Source organism: Haliotis rubra, unplaced genomic scaffold (genome assembly GCF_003918875.1).
Source record: "Haliotis rubra isolate DU_JTF1 unplaced genomic scaffold, ASM391887v1 Scf399, whole genome shotgun sequence".
NCBI lineage: Eukaryota > Metazoa > Mollusca > Gastropoda > Lepetellida > Haliotidae > Haliotis > Haliotis rubra.
In genome coordinates, this window is record NW_025767078.1 from 757,905 (window position 1) to 781,395 (window position 23,491).

The following is a 23,491-nucleotide window of genomic DNA, read 5'->3' on the forward strand; positions in this document are numbered from 1 at the left end:
CGCCGCGAAGAAACTGAAAGGTAAATAAGCGAACAATTTCCAGAGGAGGTAAGCCAGTACAGACGAGACGTGCTCGTGCCACTCATGAAGCAAGCCCGACAAAGCGGACAACAAGCCTACATGGTGATTGACAAACTGTACATAAATCGTGAGCAACAATCTGTACCCACCCCACCCCCTTACAGGCCACCCACACATTGGAGGACGGCGGTGGACAAGAGACTCATTCGTGTCAATGCTATTGTGATAGCATATATCAGAACTCTAATGTCTGTCACATAAGCTTAGATAACGCTTGTGATGGTGTAGATACAAATGACTTACCAGACTGTAACGTCCAGTTTGGAGTTAATGGTTCTGACATGGTTGATGTTAATGTCAATGCAGATATTGCTGCGAATGATATAGTTGATGTCACTGATGATAATGATATCAATAATGATGACGATAATAATGATGCTGTTGTTAACGACGACGACGACGACGACGACGATGATGATGATGATCACCCAAAGTCACCTGTATTTAAAATACATTTCCTTAATCTAAATGTTTGTGGTTTGAGGAAAAGACTTGAATATGACGAATTCAGAGGTATGATTGAAAATAATGATATTATCTGTTTACAAGAAACAAAAACAGACTGTTTAGATGAAATAGAAATAGATGGCTATAAACTTATACTTAAAACATAGACAAGGAATGTTGCGGAAAACAGGTTGAATCGGAATTGCAATAAGAGAAAAACTAGTAGAACATGTATCAGTCCTAGATGAACAAGCAAATTATATAGTATGGATGAAGCTTTCAAAGCATCTTTTGGGTATCGATCAAGATATGTATATTGGTGTTGTTTACCTTCCACCGGAAGGCTCAAAGTATATTAATTCTGACTCATTCGATGAAATTGAACAATCCACACTTAGATTCCTATCCTTAAGTGATTACGTTTGCTTCACTGGCGATTTTAACGCACGAACTGTGCGACTATCTTCCTATGGATGATTTTCTAATTAAGGAGTTTGATATTGATAATGAAGAATTAAGTAACGAGTTACAACCCCAATATATTCTAGAATCACTTAACTTACCACAAGAAAGGTACTCGCAAGATAAAACTAATGTTAATAACTTTGGCTTTAGATTCATAGAGATGTGTAAAAACCTCAACATGTTTGTGTGTAACGGGAGATTTGGAAACGATAAATATGTTGGCTTGTTGGCGCAGTTACCTGTAATCAAAAATCTTTGATTGATTATGTTATATCTTCACCTATGTGTCTACCATTATTTTGTGAATATGATGTCATTGATTTCTTACCGTTTTATTCAGATGTTCACAGACCTCTTCATTTCTCACTTAGTTGCTCCATATGTCCTCAGGAAAATGAACATCACACAGTAAATCCATTCCAGAATGAAAACAGTCAAAGTAAACCCAAACGGTATGATCCCTCTAAATCCGACTTGTTTTGTGTAAAATAAAATATTGAAGAAATAAAATTACTGAAGAAGATGTTCTAGAAGATTGCCATGGGCATCTCGCTAATGCTGCACGGGATAGAAGGCGTGTTTGCTCGAATGTGCAAATGTTAAAAAGAAAGAAGATAGACCCTGGTTCAATAAAGAATGTAGAAATATGAGAAAAAAGTTCAACAAAGCTAAAACTAGATCTAATAAATCCAAAAATCCTTTGAATAAATTTCTGTATCAGCAGATGTCGAAAACATACCAAAAATGTCTTGATAAACATATTAAAAACTTTCAAAAGAGAACTACTGGAAAAATTAGGAATGATAGAAAATACTCCCCAAAAGAATACTGGAAGCTGCTAAATGACAAAGAACCTGATAAAGAACAATCTATACCTAATATCGAATCTTTCTTTGACTTTTTCCAAAAACTAAATGACACTGATAATAATGATGAAGATTATGATGATATCCCAACTGATGATACGATGGAAGAAAATATGTATAATAATGAAGTTCTTAATAAAGATATAACTGAGGACGAAGTAAAATTTGCAATTAAATGTTTGAAAAGAAATAAGGCTTCAGGCATAGATCTTATTGAAAATGATTATTTTAAAGATGCAGCGAATATTCTTACCCCTATTCTAACTTCTGAGTAAGGGATACATTCCGGAATCCTGGCTCAGTGGTATTATTCGACCTATTTATAAGAAAATCGGCGATAGGAATACCCCAAATTCGTATAGACCCATAACGCTCCTAAGTTGCTTTGGAAAATTGTTTACAAGTATATTATAAATGAAAGACTAACATTATTTGCAGAAATCAATCATATCCTCACACCTGCACAAGTAGGATTTAGAAAAGGGTTTTCGACTGCCGATAATGTGTTTATTATGAATATAGTTTTAGAAATATTAAAATTATCTAAGCGTAAACTTTATTGTGTATTTATAGATTTCACTAAAGCCTTTGACACCGTATGGCGCGCAGGGCTGTGGTATAAAATGCTACGATATGGTATCAATGGCAAATTCTTAACGCTTGTTAGAAATATGTATCATAATATAAAATCATCTGTTATCACTGGCTATGAAATGTCTCCCTTCTTTCAATGTAGAAAAGGTGTTAGGCAAGGTGAAAACTTATCACCACTACTATTTTCTATATTTATAAATGATCTTGAATCTTCCTTATTAAGAAATGGATGTACAGGTGTGAACTTTGAAAATGTAAACGAGGATGACATTTACCTTTGGTTACATTTGATTGTCTTATTATATGCCGACGACGCTATCATTTTCAGTGAATCACCTAAGGAACTTCAGAAATCATTAAATAACTTTCATGAATACTGTTTCAAATGGAAACTTAAAGTTAATCTATCTAAAACTAAGATTATCATATTCGGAGGTGGGCCCTCGAAAACAGTCAATTCAAAATTTTCATTTTCGCTGGGGGGGCAGTAAAATTGAAATAGTAGATACATATACTTATCTTGGCGTAAGGTTCCATAGAAATGGTAGGTTCTTGACAGGTATTAAAGCGCTAGTAGAAAATGCAACTAAAGCTATGTTTGCCCTTTTGAAAAAAGCCCGAAATTTAAACCTACCTATTGATTGTACCCTAAAAGCATTTGATACTATGATAAGTCCGATTCTCCTTCATGGATGTGAAGTATGGGGATTTGAAAACCTGAACATTATAGAAAAAGTACATCTCAGATTTTTTAAATTTGCTGTTGGCCTTCGAAGCTCCACTCCAAACTTTATGGTGTATGGCGAGTTTGGCCGAGAACCGCTCTACATCAAATTATACAAACGAGTTATTTCTTTTTGGCATAAAGTAGCAACAAATAACCAATACTGTAAACGCTCATCACTGATGTATAATTTTATCTCTGTTAATAACTTTGGTTGTCAACTCCGATGGATATCTTTTGTTACAAGAATACTTAATACCTGCGGTTTATCAGAGGTTTTCTCAAACCCCCAGAATGTCACCACGTCATGGCTGGTCCTAAAAGTTGAAGCTACTCTAGAGATCAGTTTTTACAACATTGGCGTAGCTCCATAGAAACTAGTTCTAAAGGTCAATTTTATAAATGTTTTAAAGATAAACTATGTTTTGAAAACTACTTATACTTATCCAGGGATATATATTTTCCTATATTAAAACTAAGAACTTGCAACAATAACCTACCAATTCAAACCGGCCGATGGCATTCTATTCAAAAAGAGGAAAGAATATGTAAGCTGTGTAACGCTAACGTTGTTGGGGATGAGTTTCACTATCTCTTTAGATGTGAAACCCTTCTCCAACAGCGAAATACCTATCTCGCGACATATATGTGTGATCTCCAAAAACATTCAATGTTAAAGAAATTATTATGTAATAAAACTACTAAACATCTAAAGAACTTAAAGTCATTTCTGAATGTATTGTATAAATCGCTTACTAAGTTATATTCAAATGATCATGTCCAGCCACTTGCCATGTATATATTTGTTTACCTATGTAGTTATATATTCTCATGTACCACCGTTGGTTGGTTGAGAAATAAACTTCTCTGTCTGTCTGTCTGCCTAACAGGCAGCTTGGGTTATCCAGGGTAATAATAATTAGATTTTGATTACAGCCTCCAGCGAGCAGCTAGTCAGGCGTATACCAGGCGCTATATAAATGAATTATTATCTTTTTTGCATAGGCATGTATTGGGTGAAAATATTTTAGCATTAACAAAACAAATACTCTCTAATATACTTCTCCAAAAGCACTTAAATGCATGCTTGAATACTTACTTTTATTTATGTCGGTGTTTTACAAGGCTGGAATGGAATTACAGCATGTGCAGAAAGGAAAGTCGTTTGTTCGGATTTTATTTAATTATTTCGTCACAAAGACTTTCTTCAGTGAAGTGATATTTGGCATGTTTTCAAAAGTGCGTATCGAAGGTACACAGGAAGTTGGAGGCGTGTTGACAAGGTGGGTGATTGAACCAACAGCTAGGACTGAGTATACTCTGACCTAATTCAATCAAGCATAACACAACCAGTCTTGATGTTGACTTTCGAGTAACGATCACCTTGCACAAGTTCACATAGTCCTTGCAACAGGATATTTCGCAACGATTACTATGAGTCAGTGGAAAGTTTGAAAGTCTGGATATATTTACAAGTATATATTTACAGGGAGGTGTATTGCTGTCTTGTCCCGCTGGCAGAGACGAAGGTTGCTAAGGCAGCAGGTACGTTGTGTGTGTGTGCTCCATAGTGTTAGCTAATGCGTGGTCTACAGTCCGTTTGGCTCAAAAGCGGACCGATGAATTGCAATCTAACTCGAAAACTAATAAACATAAAATACTCAATGAAACGCTGATCATAATCAAAACATCATACCCACTCTGTGAGGTGTTTGCAGAATTTTTGTTCTAAAAATAAAAAATGTTGTTTAACAATCTATCATTAAAATATTGACACAGTTCACTGTTTGTTACGAGGGAGGAGTGCAGAGAAAGGGACAGCCAAGGTTAATCAATAAATAACTTTGTCTGTAAACGTGCTTCTCGAACACCTGGCTGTCCCTTTCTGCAAACACCTCACAGAGTGGGTATGATGTTTTGATTATGATCAGCGTTTCATTGAGTATTTTATGTTTACTAGTTTTCGAGTTAGATTGCAATTCATCGGTCCGCTTTTGAGCCAAAACGGACTATTCATCGGTCCGCTTTGGAGCCAAACGGACTGTAGCATGTAGCATGTTGATCTGCATGTCGGGTAGATTGCGTGACGTCGGGTGGGGTGGGGTGAGTTAGGGAGAGGGCAGGTCCAGGCCGACTGGGTGAAGTTACTGTACTTTTGATGCCTATTTCTATTTAGACCATTAGACCCATTGAATGCTTTAGCACAATATTATCAGTTTGTGTTCCTTCCTGTATATCTAAGCTTGTGTGTATGCCTTCCAGTACATGTATACCTGTATGTATGCCTTCGTGTACATGTATATCTGTGTGTATGACTTCCTGTACATGTATACCTGTATGTATGCCTTCCTGTATATGAATACCTGTGTGTATGCCTTCCTGTATATGTATACCTGTGTGTATGCCTTCCTGTACATGTATACCTGTATGTATGCCTTCCTGTACATGTATACCTGTATGTATGCCTTCCTGTATATGTATATCTGTGTGTATGACTTCCTGTACATGTATACCTGTATGTATGCCTTCCTGTACATGTATACCTGTATGTATGCCTTCCTGTACATGTATATCTGTGTGTATGCCTTCCTGTACATGTATACCTGTATGTATGCCTTCCTGTACATGTATACCTGTATGTATGCCTTCCTGTATATGTATATCTGTGTGTATGACTTCGTGTACATGTATATCTGTGTGTATGCCTTCCTGTACATGTATACCTGTATGTATGCCTTCCTGTATATGTATATCTGTGTGTATGACTTCGTGTACATGTATACCTGTATGTATGCCTTCCTGTATATGTATATCTGTGTGTATGACTTCGTGTACATGTTTACCTGTGTGTATGACTTCGTGTACATGTATACCTGTATGTATGCCTTCCTGTACATGTATACCTGTATGTATGCCTTCCTGTACATGTATACCTGTATGTATGCCTTCCTGTATATGAATACCTGTGTGTATGCCTTCCTGTATATGTATACCTGTATGTATGCCTTCCTGTATATGTATACCTGTGTGTATGCCTTCCTGTATATGTATACCTGTATGTATGCCTTCCTGTATATGTATACCTGTGTGTATGCCTTCCTGTACATGTATACCTGTATGTATGCCTTCCTGTACATGTATACCTGTATGTATGCCTTCCTGTACATGTTTACCTGTGTGTATGCCTTCCTGTATATGTATACCTGTATGTATGCCTTCCTGTACATGTATACCTGTGTGTATGCCTTCCTGTATATGTATACCTGTATGTATGCCTTCCTGTACATGTATACCTGTATGTATGCCTTCCTGTACATGTATACCCGTATGTATGCCTCCTGTATATGTATATGTGTGTGTGTATGACTCTCTGTGTACATGTATATCTGTGTGTATGCCTTCCTGTACATGTATACTTGTATGTATGCCTTCGTGTATATGTATATCTCTGTGTATGTCTTCCTGTATATGTATATCTGTGTGTATGCCTTCGTGTACATGTATACATGTGTGTATGCCTTCGTGTACATGTGTGACTGTATGTATGCCTTCCTGTACATATGTACCTGTGTGTATGCCTTCCTGTACATGTGTGACTGTATGTATACCTTCCTGTATATGTATATCTGTGTGTATGCCATGCTGTACATGTATACCTGTGTGTATGCCTTCCTGTAGATTTATACCTGTGTGTATGCCTTCCTGTATATGTAAATCTGTGTATGCCTTCCTCTGCATGTATACCTGTGTGTATTCCTTCCTGTATATCTATGCTTGTGTGTATTCCTTCTTGTATATGTTTGCCTGTGTGTATGCCTACCTGTTTATGTATGCCTGTGAGTTTGCCTTCCTGTATATACATGCCTGTGTATATGCCTTCCTTTATATGCATGCCTGTGTGTATGCCTTCCTGTATATACATGCATGTGTGTATGCCTTCCTGTATATACAAGCCTGTGTGTATGCCTTCCTGTATATACATGTGTATGTGTATGCCTTCCTGTATATACATGCATGTGTGTATGCCTTCCTTTATGTACATGTGCATGTGTGTATGCCTTCCTGTATATGTATATCTGTGTGTATGCCTTCCTGTATATGCATGCCTGTGTGTATGCCTTCGTGTATATACATGTATGTGTGTATGCCTTCCTGTATATACATGCATGTGTGTATGCATTCCTGTATATGTATATCTGTGTGTATGCCTTCCTGTATACACATGTATGTGTGTATGCCTTCCTGTATATGCATACCTGTGTGTATGCCTTCCTGTATATACATGCCTGTGTGTATGTCTTGCTGTATATACATGTATGTGTGTATGCCTTCGTGTACATGTATGTTTGTGTGTATGCCTTCCTGTATATACATGCCTGTGTGTATCTCTTCCTGTACATGGTTATCTGTGTGTATGCCTTCCTGTGTATGTATATCTGTGTGTATTTGCCTTCCTGGACATGTGTACCTGTGTATTTGCCTTCCTGTTTATGTATACCTGTGTGTATGCCTTCCTGTTTATATATGCCTGTGTGTATGCCTTCTTGTTTAAGTATGCCTGTATGTATGGCTTCTTATATATACATGCCTGTGTGTGTGCCTTACTGTTTATGTATGCCTGTATGTATGGCTTCCTATATATACATGTATGTGTGTCTGCCTTCCTGTATATGCATGCCTGTGTGTATGCTTTTCTGTATATACATGCCTGTGTGTATGCTCTCCTGTTTATGTATGCCTTCCTGTATATACATGCCTGTGTGTATGCCTTCCTGTATATACATGCCTGTGTGTATGCCTTGCTGTATATACATGTATGTGTGTATACCTTCCTGTATATACATGCATGTGTGTGTGCCTTCGTGTACATGTATGCTTGTGTGTATGCCTTCCTGTATATCTATGCCTGTGTGTATCCCTTCCTGTACCTGTATATCTGTGTGTATGCCTTCCTGTGTATGTATACCTGTGTGTATTCCTTCCTGTATATCTATGCTTATGTGTATTCCTTCTTGTATATGTATGCCTGTGTGTATGCCTACCTGTTTATGTATGCCTGTGAGTTTGCCTTCCTGTATATGCATGCCTGTGTGTATGCCTTCCTGTATATACATGCATGTGTGTATGCCTTCCTGTATATACAAGCCTGTGTGTATGCCTTCCTGTATATACATGTATGTGTGTATGCCTTCCTGTATATACATGCATGTGTGTATGCCTTCCTTTATGTACATGCATGTGTGTATGCCTTCCTGTATATGTATATCTGTGTGTATGCCTTCCTGTATATGCATGCCTGTGTGTATGCCTTCGTGCATATACATGTATGTGTGTATGCCTTCCTGTATATACATGCATGTGTGTATGCATTCCTGTGTATGTATATCTGCGTGTATGCCTTCCTGTATACACATGTATGTGTGTATGCCTTACTGTATATGCATGCCTGTGTGTATGCCTTCCTGTATATACATGCCTGTGTGTATGTCTTGCTGTATATACATGTATGTGTGTATGCCTTCGTGTACATGTATGTACCTCGTGTACATGTCTCTCTCTCTCTCTCTCTCTCTCTCTCTCTCTCTCTCTCTCTCTCTCTCTCTCTCTCTCTCTCTCTCTCTCTGTTAGTTATGCTATTTTGCCTGAGCCTAACTGCAAAAGAATTAAAGTAATAATACCGTACCCTGAAACTTCTTTCTGGACAGAGAAGTGCCACGTGACACTCAACCCAGGGGAGTCTGTAATAGCTAATATCTCACATTTGGACAATAAACATTTAGTTCTTTCTACAATCTCTAATTTTAGTGTTTTCCTTTGGGAAATAAGTATGTGCTTATTTCCCAATATCTATTTGATGGTGTATTGTCTCGCTGTTGGAAAATAACTGCCATCTTGCTATTAGAAAATTAAAACATTTCCATTACAAAGTCTCTAATGGGTAGTTTAGTATCTCGCTTTTGAAATTTAACTGCAAGGTTATTACAAAATATCTATTTGATTTTGATTTTGTATTGTATATCTTTTTTAAAAATAACTGCGAGGCTATTTCACAATCTCTAATTTGAAACTATATTGTCTCGCTTTTGTAAAATAAGCACATAATTATTAAGTTCGAATTTTGGTCTTAAAAGCTGATTTGATGGTTAGGCAACTGAAAGTATTAACATGATTTGTACACCCACTCACATAGATGAGTTGCAACAGATATCATGATATTATTGTGTTACTTGCATGCATTGAATTGATAACCCCTGAAGCTATATGCATGCTACTTCATCTATTTCAGCTTCAAGTACAGACGTTGACCACAGATACCGTTAAACAAGAAACATGGCGTGTAAGTATAACGTTCTTATTTAAATTACCTGCAAGAATATTTAAAACGTGTTCAAACAGATATTGTTAGCATAAATGCAATGTTTAAAGTATTTTGTTTACATTGTAATACAGGATAAAATAAAATATGTGGCATGTAATATCATGAGTAATAGTACGGTAAATAGTTCAACAGTTCAGGTAGATATGTTTTCATTTACATATATTTGAATATACTATGTACCAAAGTGATGTTATACCAAGCGGTGTTTATACCAAACACATTTAAATGTTGTTCTATTTTATGTATAAAAGTATGAATGCGTATGTAATCCTGTCAGTGAGTGAGTGAGTGAGTGAGTGATAACTGAACCCAGTCAGACACACCACCCTGTGCTTACGCTGCACAACGGACTTTCCTATTACGCAACCTCTTTACAAAGACTGTTCTCTCTCTGGTTCACAGAATATTGATTGTTACGGTGAAAGCGTATATCGGGTAACACAGTGTTGCCTAATACATAAACAGGTTTAACTGAAATCCGCACGTGGTAACACGAGCCTGGATTATAGAGGTGAGCGCTCATACCAAGGTCAAGGTCATACATGTAAACCCTTTGACTGATCTTTGTATTAATCAATATTTACATTTATAATTTACAATGTAGACTCAAAACATCAAAATGTACATAGGTCTATTTATATGAACATTTCATAAAGCAATATTTCTCGAAACAGGTACAGTATAGGCATTTTAGGGCGTCTCTCGACACGATCTTGTCACTAAAGCAAGGGATTACTTTGGGAAACAAGAACGGGTAGCATGGCGAGATCTCGAGTGACGATAGTGGATGTAGTGCCTAACGACTGCTTGACATGCTATATTGTTTTCTTGTTTTACTCTGCACACATCAATATTCAGATATTTGACGGCGGTCTGTGAATACATCTAGTCTTGAACAAATAATGCGGATTTTGATATTCTGAACACCTTTCAACCACACAAAGCACTCAACACCATCGCACAGCATCATAACACTACAATCTGATTAAAGTACAATTAATCTCGCATGTGTCGATGAACAAAGTAAGAGGCCAATATGAATTTCAAATTTAAAGAAATCTTTTTGCTTTTGTTATGAATATGATTACATTTTCAAATAACTGATTTAATATAATATTTATGCTTTCGCACACCTGCAAATATTTGAACTTGTTGATAAGAATAGCTAAACTATCCGACAAAAGCACAGAGAAAGTCCTGGACCCTAACTGGTTATTGTACCATATATTGACAGACAGACAGACAGACAGATAGACAGCTATATTCGTGATGTGGGCCTATTGGCCTATAATACAGTTTACAATTCATTTGAATAAATTAACAGTGGTAAAAAAATATGGTTTTCATTTTCAATTTCCCGAGCATCACAGTTTGGACAGTAGAAATTCTGTTATCATTGTATCCTTGTTATTCCTATAGTTGTTGGCTTTGAAGTTGTTGTGGGATATTCGAAATTTACAAAATGCCTGCACTGTAGCTGCACGGCTCCTCAGCAAAGCAATTTGTTTCAAAGAGTCGCTCATGTTCAATGACTACAAATTAAAACAACGACATAAAACGCTTCTTGGAAAACCCTGGAATCGGCATTTCATTTAGCCTCAAACACAGAATAACTTTATTGTAAGTGTAGCTCTCATTCGTGTGAACATGTCTCCTCTACCAGAACAGTTCCGAAAGGTTTGCTATCAAACCATGCAGATCCTGTGAACTGAAAAGGGACTTTTCCATTCCTTATCCAATATGGCTAATCGGGTCACACTTATTGTTATCGATTATAAGCTTCATTGAAAGCTCACCCGTTAAAGCTATGGCTCCCACATTCAAGGCCAAACTCGACAAATTATTTATAGAATTCATAGTGTGGTTTGTCAATGTAGACTCCAACTGTTCGATTAATAGGATCAATAGGCTTAGTAAAAGGTGTTCAACCTCTGGATTACTGGGCCAGTCCTCCTTGTGAGAAATGTGAGAGCTCAAAAGGACACTATACGTAGTCTGTTTGCAGTGCAAACGTACCGATGAATTTCACTTTAATTTGTATTACAAGGGGGTAAGTGCAGTAGTTGGAACACTGAAACAAATGCACGCGTGGTACGTGATGAGCGTTAACTTAGACCAACCCTACTTGTTCTCGGTGTTTCATTTAATGTGCACACCCCCTTGTAATACAAACCAATAATAGCGATTTGAAACTAAGATCGTTTGTTAAACAACTTTTATCCTAAGTTTAATAAAATTCTGATATTTAAATGTTCAGTTGGCAAGGTAAAATTATGAGGATTCGCAATCTTAATTTCACTTTATTCGATTTACTTTCTTGTTTAAAGTGAAATTCATCGGTACGTTTTCACTGCAAACAGACTATAGTCTGTCTCACAGTCCCTGAACCACATTATTTGCACCACTGCCTAGCCTTCTCTGCAATGCTAAAACCCTAAATGAAGCAAATCTGAATTTCCCATCTGACTGGGGCTCCTTTTCAATTTAGATGGGTTTGTTTGTTACTATCAAAACTATAATATACATATTCAGAGACTAAGTGTTAGTCTAAAAGGTCCCCTCGTCCATGCAGCTACTGTGACCAACTGTGGTGTAACCTGACCTAATTTACCTTCTGTGATTTTGAGTTAATTCATTTATGCAACATCTATAAAAAATAAGATCGAATAAGGAGCTGGGTTTGAGGCCGTTTTCAAAAATATTCTCTGCATGACACTTTTTAATGGATAACAACAGTAGTTACTTGTTTTATTCCATAAAAATGTCATGCATTTATGTTCTTCCAACTTCTAATGGCTGTCAGAGACAACAGTATACCAACAACCTACACATATGAACGTTCAGTAAATTCATTTATGCAATATCAATAACAATAAGAGCAAATAAGGAGCTGGGTTTAACGCCGTTTTCAACAATATTCTATGCATGACACTTTTTAAAATGAATAACAACTTGCTTTATTCCATAAAAAGTGTCATGTATCGATGTTCAACATCGGTTTCAACAATATTCTATGCATGACACTTTTTAAAATGAATAACAACTTGCTTCATTCCATAAAAAGTGTCATGTATTGATGTTCAACATCGGTTTCAACATCGGTTTCAACAATATTCTATGCATGACACTTTTTAAAATGAATAACAACTTGCTTTATTCCATAAAAAGTGTCATGTATTGATGTTCAACATCGGTTTCAACAATATTCTATGCATGACACTTTTTAAAATGAATAACAACTTGCTTTATTCCATAAAAAGTGTCATGTATTGATGTTCAACATCGGTTTCAACAATATTCTATGCATGACACTTTTTAAAATGAATAACAACTTGCTTTATTCCATAAAAAGTGTCATGTATTGATAGATCGGGTTCAACATCGGTTTCAACAATATTCTATGCATGACACTTTTTAAAATGAATAACAACTTGCTTTATTCCATAAAAAGTGTCATGTATTGATGTTCAACATCGGTTTCAACATCGGTTTCAACAATATTCTATGCATGACACTTTTTAAATGAATAACAACTTGCTTTATTCCATAAAAGTGTCATGTATTGATGTTCAACATCGGTTTCAACATCGGTTTCAACAATATTCTATGCATGACACTTTTTAAAATGAATAACAACTTGCTTTATTCCATAAAAAGTGTCATGTATTGATGTTCAACATCGGTTTCATCGGTTTCAACAATATTCTATGCATGACACTTTTAAAATGAATAACAACTTGCTTTATTCCATAAAAGTGTCATGTATTGATGTTCAACATCGGTTTCAACATCGGTTTCAACAATATTCTATGCATGACACTTTTTAAAATGAATAGCAACTTGCTTTATTCCATAAAAAGTGTCATGTATTGATGTTCAACATCGGTTTCAACAATATTCTGTGCATGACACTTTTTAAAATGAATAACAACTTGCTTGAGAGAGAGAGAGAGAGAGAGAGAGAGAGAGAGAGAGAGAGAGAGAGAGAGAGAGAGAGAGAGAGAGAGAGAGAGAGAGAGAGAGAGAGAGAGAGAGAGAGAGAGAGAGAGAGAGAGAGAGAGAGAGAGGACATGTGCGTTTGCGTGCGAGTGTATAACTCATCTCTGTCAAATGTATGTTTCAGCCATAATAAAGACGTTCAACGCGGTCTCCGAGAGATCAGGCAAAAGTGAGGCTTGATTTTAAGCTGTGTAACGTATAGATGGAGGACATTAAAAACCTCTTTAGTCAATCGGGACATTTCGATAAACAATACTTGGGAATAACTTTATGCTTTTTAAGACCGAATTTGCATAATAGTTTCACTGTGAATGAATGGTATTTGTTACAATAATATTTTCCAATCACAAGTTAATGTAGTAAATATATTGGTTTTATTATTCATCTCATATTATCCTTTCATTGTTTGTATGACAGTTTTTCAAATTGTTTTTTAGCTGGCACACTCATTAGCACCGCTGTCGGCCTTGCAGTTCCAATTGCCATGATAGCAATGGGTGAGGCAGTGTTATGAACTGTTCGTATGCGGACCTTATCACTGGCAATGATCCAATAATTGCGTTAAGATCGGTTGTTTGTGTATTTTATAAAACGATTTTACAGTATCTGTACTTCTTTTATAATGGATAAAAGCACTTAAGCTACACCTAACTTTGCATCTGTCAATACCCTTTTATAACAGGTTTTAGCATCAATTAATAGTGATCAAGATAACGGGTACACTTCGTTTAACATATAACATATAAAATAATGCATTTGAGCGCACTGCCCTAACGGATTGATAATATTCTTCTGCTCTTTAATTCCTTTATACGAAGTAGAAATCTAAACGTTGCCTACGAATCAATCAAAATCACGTGACAGAATTGAATCTTACTTCAATCCAAAAGCAGTTTGGAATTGTTTTAGTATTATTTCGTTGTAGCACTATCACTCGTATATATGTTATATAAACACACGTACACGCACGCATATGCATGAACACGAACACACACACGAACACACACACGAACACACACACACACACACACACACACACACACACACACACACACACACACATACATGCGTATGCTATATACATAATGTCATTTTCAGCCTCATCCACCCCTCCCCTCTCTCTCTCTCTCAAACTATACTTCACTAACAACTGTGGAGTTATCTCTCATTTGATAGATAGGAGGTGGCGTCTCATTAGGCTGTGAGCAAAGGCAAACCAATCTGACTGCCACCATATAGCTGGAATATTGCTGAGTGCGGCGTAAAACTAAACGCACACACGCACACACGCACGCGCGCACGCACACATTCATACATACATACAAACATACCTGAGTGTTGAAACATGTAAAGCGGGTCGCATGGGACCAAATTCTGTCGTGATACTGATACAACTGATGATGTTCGTTGATTCCAGGACTTATCCACAGGGAGGACTGCCCTGCTCAGAAGTACATCGCTATCTACCTGATCGTAGCAGGAGCCTTCGCAGCGATCATGTCTGTACTGCGACTAGCGGTTAAGATGTGGTGCTCGGACTCAGATGGAAACGTACCTTTACCTTTTTCAATTGCTAACGGCGTCATCGCAATCTTCCTGTTAGCCTGGTTTATTGCAGGTAGAAAATTAAACAGGTTTATAAACATGCCATTGTCATTTGCATCATTCATAAGTTATATGGAAAATATATTAAATGTTTTTGGCGTGTGTTTGCGTTACAAATGTATTATTAAGCATGTTTTAGATCATTTGTGCATGCATAAGATAGAGAAGAGTCGAGTCTTTGACTGGCATTAAGAATTTGGCAGAGGATGAAGGCATAAAACCTTTAGGCCAACACTTCGTTATGGATGGTTTCTCTGACCTACAAATAGTTGCATCGTTTTGGACTTAGTGGTGAAACGGTACCCTCTTACCACGGTACGGTACGTATTACGGTACAAGGCCTTCGGTTCGGTACATGAGATATGATGATAATGCAGAAAATGAGCCAAAACAAGAGCCAAACCTAGATAGATTTTGACAAAATGGTTCGACTTCCAGACATTTTTGAAAAGGTTAACAAGATGACGGTACGAAACCCGAAAATACCGAATTTTTGGATTGCAGTACGGTATACCAAACTGAAGGCAAAATACCGCGGTTCTACTAATACCGCGGTATACCGTTTCACCCCTAATTGGACTAATAGATATGATATAATAAACATGTGAAGACATTGTGATTGAGTTGAGTGGGCTACCCAAAGGATAAATGTGTGTTTTGAAGTACTGTTACAATATTACAGTAGAAGTGTCTGATGGTAATTGTACATGCTCCAGTTGAGCATATACGGGATAGATAGATCTCCTTATCGCTGTTAATAACATAATATATATGTTCCTTTCAATTCCGTTTTTGGTCTCCCCCAACTATATATCCAACGGCTGATGTAGTGATTTATTTTCAGGCAACGTGTGGGTTTACGGCCTGTACGGCAAGTACAACCAAACAGACATCACTGCCGACAACTACTGCAAGCACGACTTCTACTTGTTTGCATTCTGGCTCATCACGGCTGGTTATATTCTTCTCGGAGCCTGCATCCTTCTGGGCTGCTTCGTTGCCTGCTGTTGTCGAAATTAGTCGACCACACCACTGTTTGGCTGGTTTGACTTGCACAATGAAGCCTTCGGGATAATGATGTTTATTTGAAACACTAAATGAAAAAACAATGACAGTTGGCTACAGTTGGCAATTTTGTACGTGCTTTCTTAAGAGATTGTAGTATGTGAATATCTTATTTGTGTGTGGAAGCGAGGTCTATACGTGCAAGGGTATGTGGCTATTTCAAGATTAGAGGCACGCTTGCAATCGAGCTGTTCTTTCATGAACGGTCGAGATGTTGGCTTTGTGTAGCGAATACACAAAGCAGTTCAACGTCATGAATCAGTGTGAAAGAAGTGATAGTGAGATGACATATACAGTATATACGAGAAGGGGAACTTTAGTCCATGCGTTACGTCAGGCCTTCTGATTCGATTACCATTTTGTAGTGTGTTCTTAGACGAGCTGTACAAATAATATTTGTTATCACATTTCATTTTAGGAACTGTTATATTCTGGAGCCGAAAGTAGAATATTGTTTGAACATAATATGAAAACAAAAAGCCACGATAACACATACCATTATCCATACTTTACTTCCAGCTTCAAATTATATTGAAATATGATTATTTTTAGCCTTGGTCACATGTGTAAAACCTGGAAGTATCTCTAGAAGTGATTACAAAGAGGTTTAGAATAACCTTTTCCGTAGTTTACATTTCGTTGCTTGTCAGTTAGGTATAGATGTGTCATGATTATATTGCAAAGTGTTTTCTTGTGCTTACCGTTGCAAATCTGTACACCAATGCCATTTATAAAGGCCTTTTTTAGCACTTCTTACATTAAATATTATTTATTAGGGTTTAGCATTAGGGTATTTGATACCGTCTTTTATATCGTGGTTTTGCACACATGGTCTTTATTGAATAAAAATGCAAATGTAAGTGAACTTGTGTTTTCTATAACAGGGTCAGTGGGGTAGCTTACTGGTTAAAGCGTTGGCTCGTCACGCCGAAGACCCGGGTTCGAATCCCCACATGGGTACAATGTGTGAAGCCCATTTCTGGTGTCCCCAGCCGTGATGTTGCTTGAATATTGCTAAAAGCGGCGTAAAACCAAACTCAGTCAGTCTCTATAACATATTTTCTCAAATTAATTACAATTTGACATGGACACATCCGTGTAAGTTATGATTGATTGATTGTTGTTTAACGCCGCACTCAATATTCCAGCTATATGGCGGCTATCTGTAAATCATCGAGTCTGGACCAGACAATCCAGTGTCTGAAGATCCGGGTTAGAATTGGTCTTCAGTAACCCATGTTACGAGTTTTTTCATTCTAACGGGATTCTTCAGTAACCCATGTTACGAGTTTTTTTCATTCTAACGGGATCAGGTGGTCAGGCTCGCTCCCAATTGCGTACATTGATGCTTATGATGTTGATCACTGGGTTGTCTGGTCCAGTTTGTTAAACAAACAAACAAAACAAACATACTACTCTTTTGATTGTGACCAAAGAAAGTAAGACTTCGTGGATGGCTTAAACAACGTCACGCTCCTCAAATTCTTTCATCGTGAATCGGATAAATCTTAAAGTAATTAACGTTCAAAGCTCAGGAACTTACATCAATTTTTGAAATTTTATTTTATTCACCTGCATAAACCTCAAAGCGTTCGTAAAATCTTCCAATGCAGGTCACTCTCGGGAAATATGTCAATCACTCGCGTTTATGCTCAATTGCTGATTGAAACTGATTAATGGATTCCAGAACACTCGGTGTTTTTCACGTGGTATTTTTTTTCAGTCACCGTATACTACTATGCCAGTCTCCACCTCGTGCACCTGTTGCTATGACAGGTACACTAACGTCACTCCTGGAAGACACATTTGTTTATGTGCCTGTATATATCATTATATATATGTGCATTCCTTACGTCAGAACATGTATATAATAATGAATGGGGAAATTGCACGTTTTAACGTATTTCAGCTGCTCTCTAGGCCTCTGGGTCAATTTTTGAGTGCCACATGTCAGTTATTTAGCTTGCACTGTTCGGGTTCACAGCCAGATTGTCCATAACGACATCAGTTATTTAGCTTGCACTGTTCGGGTTCACAGCCAGATGGTCCATGACAACATCAGTTATTTAGTTTGCCCTGTTCAGGTTCACAGCCAGGTGGTCCATAACAACATCAGTTATTAATCTTGCACTGTTCAGGTTCACAGCCAGGTGGTCCATAACAACATCAGTTATTTAGCTTGCACTGTTCAGGTTCACAGCCAGGTGGTCCATAACAACATCAGTTATTAATCTTGCACTGTTCAGGTTCACAGCCAGGTGGTCCATAACAACATCAGTTATTTAGCTTGCACTGTTCGGGTTCACAGCCAGGTGGTCCATAACAACATCAGTTATTTAGCTTGCACTGTTCAGGTTCACAGCCAGGTGGTCCATAACAACATCAGTTATTTAGCTTGCACTGTTCAGGTTCACAGCCAGGTGGTCCATAACAACATCAGTTATTAATCTTGCACTGTTCAGGTTCACAGCCAGGTGGTCCATAACAACATCAGTTATTTAGCTTGCACTGTTCGGGTTCACAGCCAGGTGGTCCATAACAACATCAGTTATTTAGCTTGCACTGTTCAGGTTCACAGCCAGGTGGTCCATAACAACATCAGTTATTAATCTTGCCCTGTTCAGGTTCACAGCCAGGTGGTCCATAACAACATCAGTTATTAATCTTGCACTGTTCGGGTTCACAGCCAGGTGGTCCATAACAACATCAGTTATTTAGCTTGCACTGTTCAGGTTCAAAGCCAGGTGGTCCATAACAACATCAGTTATTAATCTTGCACTGTTCGGGTTCACAGCCAGGTGGTCCATAACAACATCAGTTATTTAGCTTGCACTGTTCAGGTTCAAAGCCAGGGGGTCCACAACAACATCAGTTATTAATCTTGCACAGTTCGGGTTCACAGCCAGGTGGTCCATAACAACATCAGTTATTTAGCTTGCCCTGTTCGGGTTCAAAGCCAGGTGGTCCATAACAACATCAGTTATTTAGCTTGCACTGTTCAGGTTCAAAGCCAGGGGGTCCACAACAACATCAGTTATTAATCTTGCACAGTTCGGGTTCACAGCCAGGTGGTCCATAACAACATCAGTTATTTAGTTTGCCCTGTTCAGGTTCAAAGCCAGGTGGTCCATAACAACATCAGTTATTTAGCTTGCACTGTTCGGGTTCACAGCCAGGTGGTCCATAACAACATCAGTTATTTAGCTTGCACTGTTCAGGTTCAAAGCCAGGGGGTCCACAACAACATCAGTTATTAATCTTGCACAGTTCGGGTTCACAGCCAGGTGGTCCATAACAACATCAGTTATTTAGCTTGCACTGTTCGGGTTCACAGCCAGGTAGTCCACAACAACATCAGTTATTTAGCTTGCACAGTTCGGGTTCACAGCCAGGTGGTCCATAACAACATCAGTTATTTAGCTTGCACTGTTCGGGTTCACAGCCAGGTGGTCCATAACAACATCAGTTATTTAGTTTGCACTGTTCGGGTACACAGCCAGGTAGTCCACAACAACATCAGTTATTTATCTTGCACTGTTCGGTTACACATAGATAGTCCATAACAAGATGAGTCATTTAGCTTGCACTGTTCGGTTACAGACAGATTGTCCATAACAAAATCAGTTATTTAGCTTGCACTGTTCAGGTACACGCAGAGATGATCCATAGCAACTTCAGTGTTTCAGAAAATAATTCTGATCAAATTCGCAAGACCCAGATGCCAGGTTTATCGCTTGAAATACTGAATTACTGAAACCGCAGTGAAGATATACTGAAGAAAAAGACGAGATTGGTGGCTTCATATTGGCTCGGGGTGCAGTGAAATAAACTATATACATGTATGCAAAAAAGGAAAATATTTTAGTATCAAGAAAAAAAATACTCTCTAATAGATAGTTCGCTAAAATATACTTAAATGCATGATTGAAAAATCTTACTTTTGTTTTTGTCGTTGGTTGACAAGGCCGGAATGTCGTAGAATGTGCAGAAAACAAGGAATCGGTGCCTCAGTCTACCAACTGTTCAATAATAAAGATATTATGGTTCAAAATATTCCGGATAAGTTAAATGTGTTCCACTGACAAATACATTTATCATCCTAAACTGTGTTCCACAGGAGATATCGCTTGTGTGAGATCAAACGATATCATTTTGACAGTAGATTTTATACAATGCCCTGACAATGCTATGGCGTCATGTACTTGATGACGTCACAATGCTATGACATCGCTGCACTGCAAGTGTAATGGCAGTACCGTGTTGAGAGATGTACATATTTCATTGAAAATTAATGAAAAGTGAATTTGGATGATAAATAGAATCTCACCCTCGTGTCTTCTGATATCAATATATCAACACTCGTTGATAAAAGTTAAAATATCCTCGGCAAGCCTCGGATATTTGTAACTTTATCAACTCGTGTTGATATAATTGATATACACTTTGGGTGAATTCTTAGTAGTCTTCAAGCCCAGGGGCGGATACAGCTTTTGAGAAGGGGGTGCACACTATTGAGAAAGGGAGGGTGCACACTTCATTTTCACCCGAGTTTCAATGGTCATTTAATAAACTTTCAGGACAAAGCACCCCTGCTCTGATCGCCTATGCAGCCCATGCCTGTCGTAAGAGGCTACTAACGGGATCGGGTGGTCAGGCTCGCTGACTTGGTTGACACATGTCATCGTATCCCGATTGCGTAGATCGATGCTCATGCTGTTGATCACTGGATTGTCTGGTCCAGACTCGATTTTTTACAGGTCCTCGCCATATAGCTGGAATATTGCTGGGCGGCGTTAAACAACAAACAAACAAACCAACTGTCACCATCCAGGAAGATTCATTCCCATTGAGTTTGCACTGCGGCCGTGAACACCAGTCCACCTACTGGCAAACAAGGATAAGTTGGACCTGCGCAGAGAACGCGTTTACGAGAAATAGGCGGTACACGGCGATGAGCAAACCCATTTGGTTTGTGAAAGGTAGGGCAGATGTAGGCTAGTGCACGTGCATTGCATGACGATGAAATTGATTCCTGTCACTGTCACTCCGTGTTTGCTGAGACAGGCCACGCGCTTCACCCATCGCGCTACACTTGATCAACCTGGGGCCCCTTCGCTAACAATGGCAAGCGCCAGTGGGCGGCACTCGTACATGCTAAAACGGTTCAGTTGTCAGGTCGGTGCTCAACTTATCCTTGTTTGCCAGTAGATGCTGTATCATCCATGTCGAGATAGGCGTCGTACGTGTAAATTTCTTCTTTCAATATTTATTTACAAAATAATCCCAATAACGTGAGATTCATATGCTTTGTTTTCCCGGATTTAATGATTAAAATATTGAAAACGTCAAACGCTGTGAAGATGTACTGAAAAAAAAATGAATGTTAATTGTTTTAAAGATATTAAAGGATATCAAAGACGCAGGAATAGATGAAGTATTTGTAAACGCATCGCCACCATCTTCTTCAGTTAACAGAGATCTTAGATTTACATTAATTGTATATACATTTATCATCCAAAGCTGTGTTCCACAAGAGATATCGCTTTGTGTGAGATCAAACGATATCATTATCATTTTGACAGTAGATTTTGTACAATGCCATGACAAGGCTATGGCGTCATGTACTTGATGACGTCACAATGATATGACATCGCTGCACTGCAAGTGTAATGGCAGTACCGTGTTGAGAGATGTACATATTTCATCGAAAATTAATGAAAAGTGATTTTGGATGATAAATAGAATCTCACCCTCGTGTCTTCTGATATCAAATATATCAACACTCGTTGATAAAAGTTAAAATATCCTCGGCAAACCTCGGATATTTGCAACTTTATCAACTCGTGTTGATATAATTGATATCAGAGGACACTTGGGTGAGATTCTATATTTATTCTGCTACAAGATGTATTTAATGTTACTCAAATACTTACAAAATGAAATCGGTTAGAACTTGAAACCCTTAAGCAGTGTTTTCCATGTTGATTAGATATTTGTTCGTAGCGAAACGCCTTACCTAATAATTCATGATTCTACTCTACAGAAATGTCAATGAACACACATTGGCTACCTGAGGCAGCTCTTCAGCTTAGTAATGATCGGGGAAATATCAAGTTTCTGTATTGATCTTAATTTCGCCTGATCATCTTTAAAACAGAACGAGGCATTGAGTGAGTGGTTGACTGCTAAGATGTCAAAACGATAAATCAGTTGTTGATTCTAGTACAGCTGCACTGGTATCATGAGGTTTAATCATCAGCAGACTCTATCTCCATGGGGTTTGGCTCTTGTAATAATGAGAGCAAGATTTCCAGTCAACAGGATCGGGTGGTCAGACTCGCTGACTTGGCTGACACATGTCATCGTATCCCAACTGCGTAGATCGATGCTCATACTGTTTTTCACTGGATTGTCTGGTCCAAACTCGATTATTTACAGATAATATAATTGAATGTAACATATGGTATATTTGAGATTACACTTTCTTCGTAAAGTACAGATTCTAGTACACGTGGAAGCCGAGGTGGCTGAGCGGGTTAGGCATCTGACTTGTGTGCTGAGGATTAAGTACCTGGCTTTGAGGGTGTGGGTTCGAATCCCGAATGGGACTCAATCCAACAAAAGAACTAGAATCTGCACTTTACTAAGAAAGTGTAATCCCAAATATAACATGTGTTACATTTGACCACTTTCTAAAAGGTGCGGGGTTCGAATCTATCGGTCGTAACGTGGGGTCGTTACTGTGTGCGGCCACTACTGGGATGGTATATAACGTGACTGTTTCGCTGAAAACATCGCCACAGACACCAAAAGTGGTTTCTATGGTGTTACAAGGCTGCATTGAGTGGAAATGGTTGTCTGGTCTTTCAACGTGAACATTGATGGTCATTTATATCGAATATTTCATGCTTCTTTCAAATTTCGTGCAGTTCGAAAAACAGCTTGGTTATGTTTCTTTTACCGATTTAACACATTCTCTCTCAGGTTCAAATCCAAAAATTCATTCACAAGAATATCAATGAAAAAACTGAATGTCATAATAACATTTGCCTCTGAGTATATAATCAAGCGTGATATCACTTAGCGTAAAACCTTTTCGGTCATTTTCACCACTTCTCCGCAAGCTCTGGGATCATTTACAGCAACAGATTGTGGATTTTGGAAAGGAAAAACAAAATTGATCAATAAATTCCTAAACAACTTGAATAAAATTGTCATGAACAAGGTATGTGGTATCCGTGTATAACAATGAATGTGAACATTAAG

The 23,491-nt window shown here is 38.0% G+C and overlaps 1 protein-coding gene and 1 long non-coding RNA gene across 2 annotated transcripts; one reads left to right on the plus strand and one right to left on the minus strand.

Moving 5' to 3' along the window:
- The first annotated feature begins 4,512 nt into the window (after window positions 1-4,512).
- On the plus strand, window positions 4,513-17,085 carry LOC124287030 (transmembrane protein 272-like). The gene is made up of 6 exons (XM_046723495.1): window positions 4,513-4,722; window positions 9,464-9,514; window positions 13,680-13,724; window positions 13,993-14,052; window positions 14,973-15,173; window positions 16,005-17,085. Exons 2-6 carry the CDS (start codon window positions 9,508-9,510, stop codon window positions 16,178-16,180), a joined length of 489 nt encoding a protein of 162 aa, XP_046579451.1. The 5' UTR covers window positions 4,513-4,722; window positions 9,464-9,507; the 3' UTR covers window positions 16,181-17,085.
- Window positions 9,178-13,981, minus strand: LOC124287031. Its single transcript, XR_006901181.1, has 3 exons — window positions 13,654-13,981; window positions 12,154-12,158; window positions 9,178-9,231 (listed from the first exon to the last, which is right to left on the minus strand). It is a non-coding gene; the product is annotated as an uncharacterized LOC124287031 (long non-coding RNA).
- Window positions 17,086-23,491: the final 6,406 nt, after the last annotated feature.

What these genes read in the sequence shown, in the direction of transcription:
- LOC124287030 (XM_046723495.1), top strand. An exon ending in CTCCGAGAGATCAGGCAAAA is followed by an intron (nt 13,725 to 13,992) that starts GTGAGGCTTGAT and finishes ATTGTTTTTTAG; the next exon opens with CTGGCACACTCATTAGCACC. An exon ending in AATTGCCATGATAGCAATGG is followed by an intron (nt 14,053 to 14,972) that starts GTGAGGCAGTGT and finishes CGTTGATTCCAG; the next exon opens with GACTTATCCACAGGGAGGAC.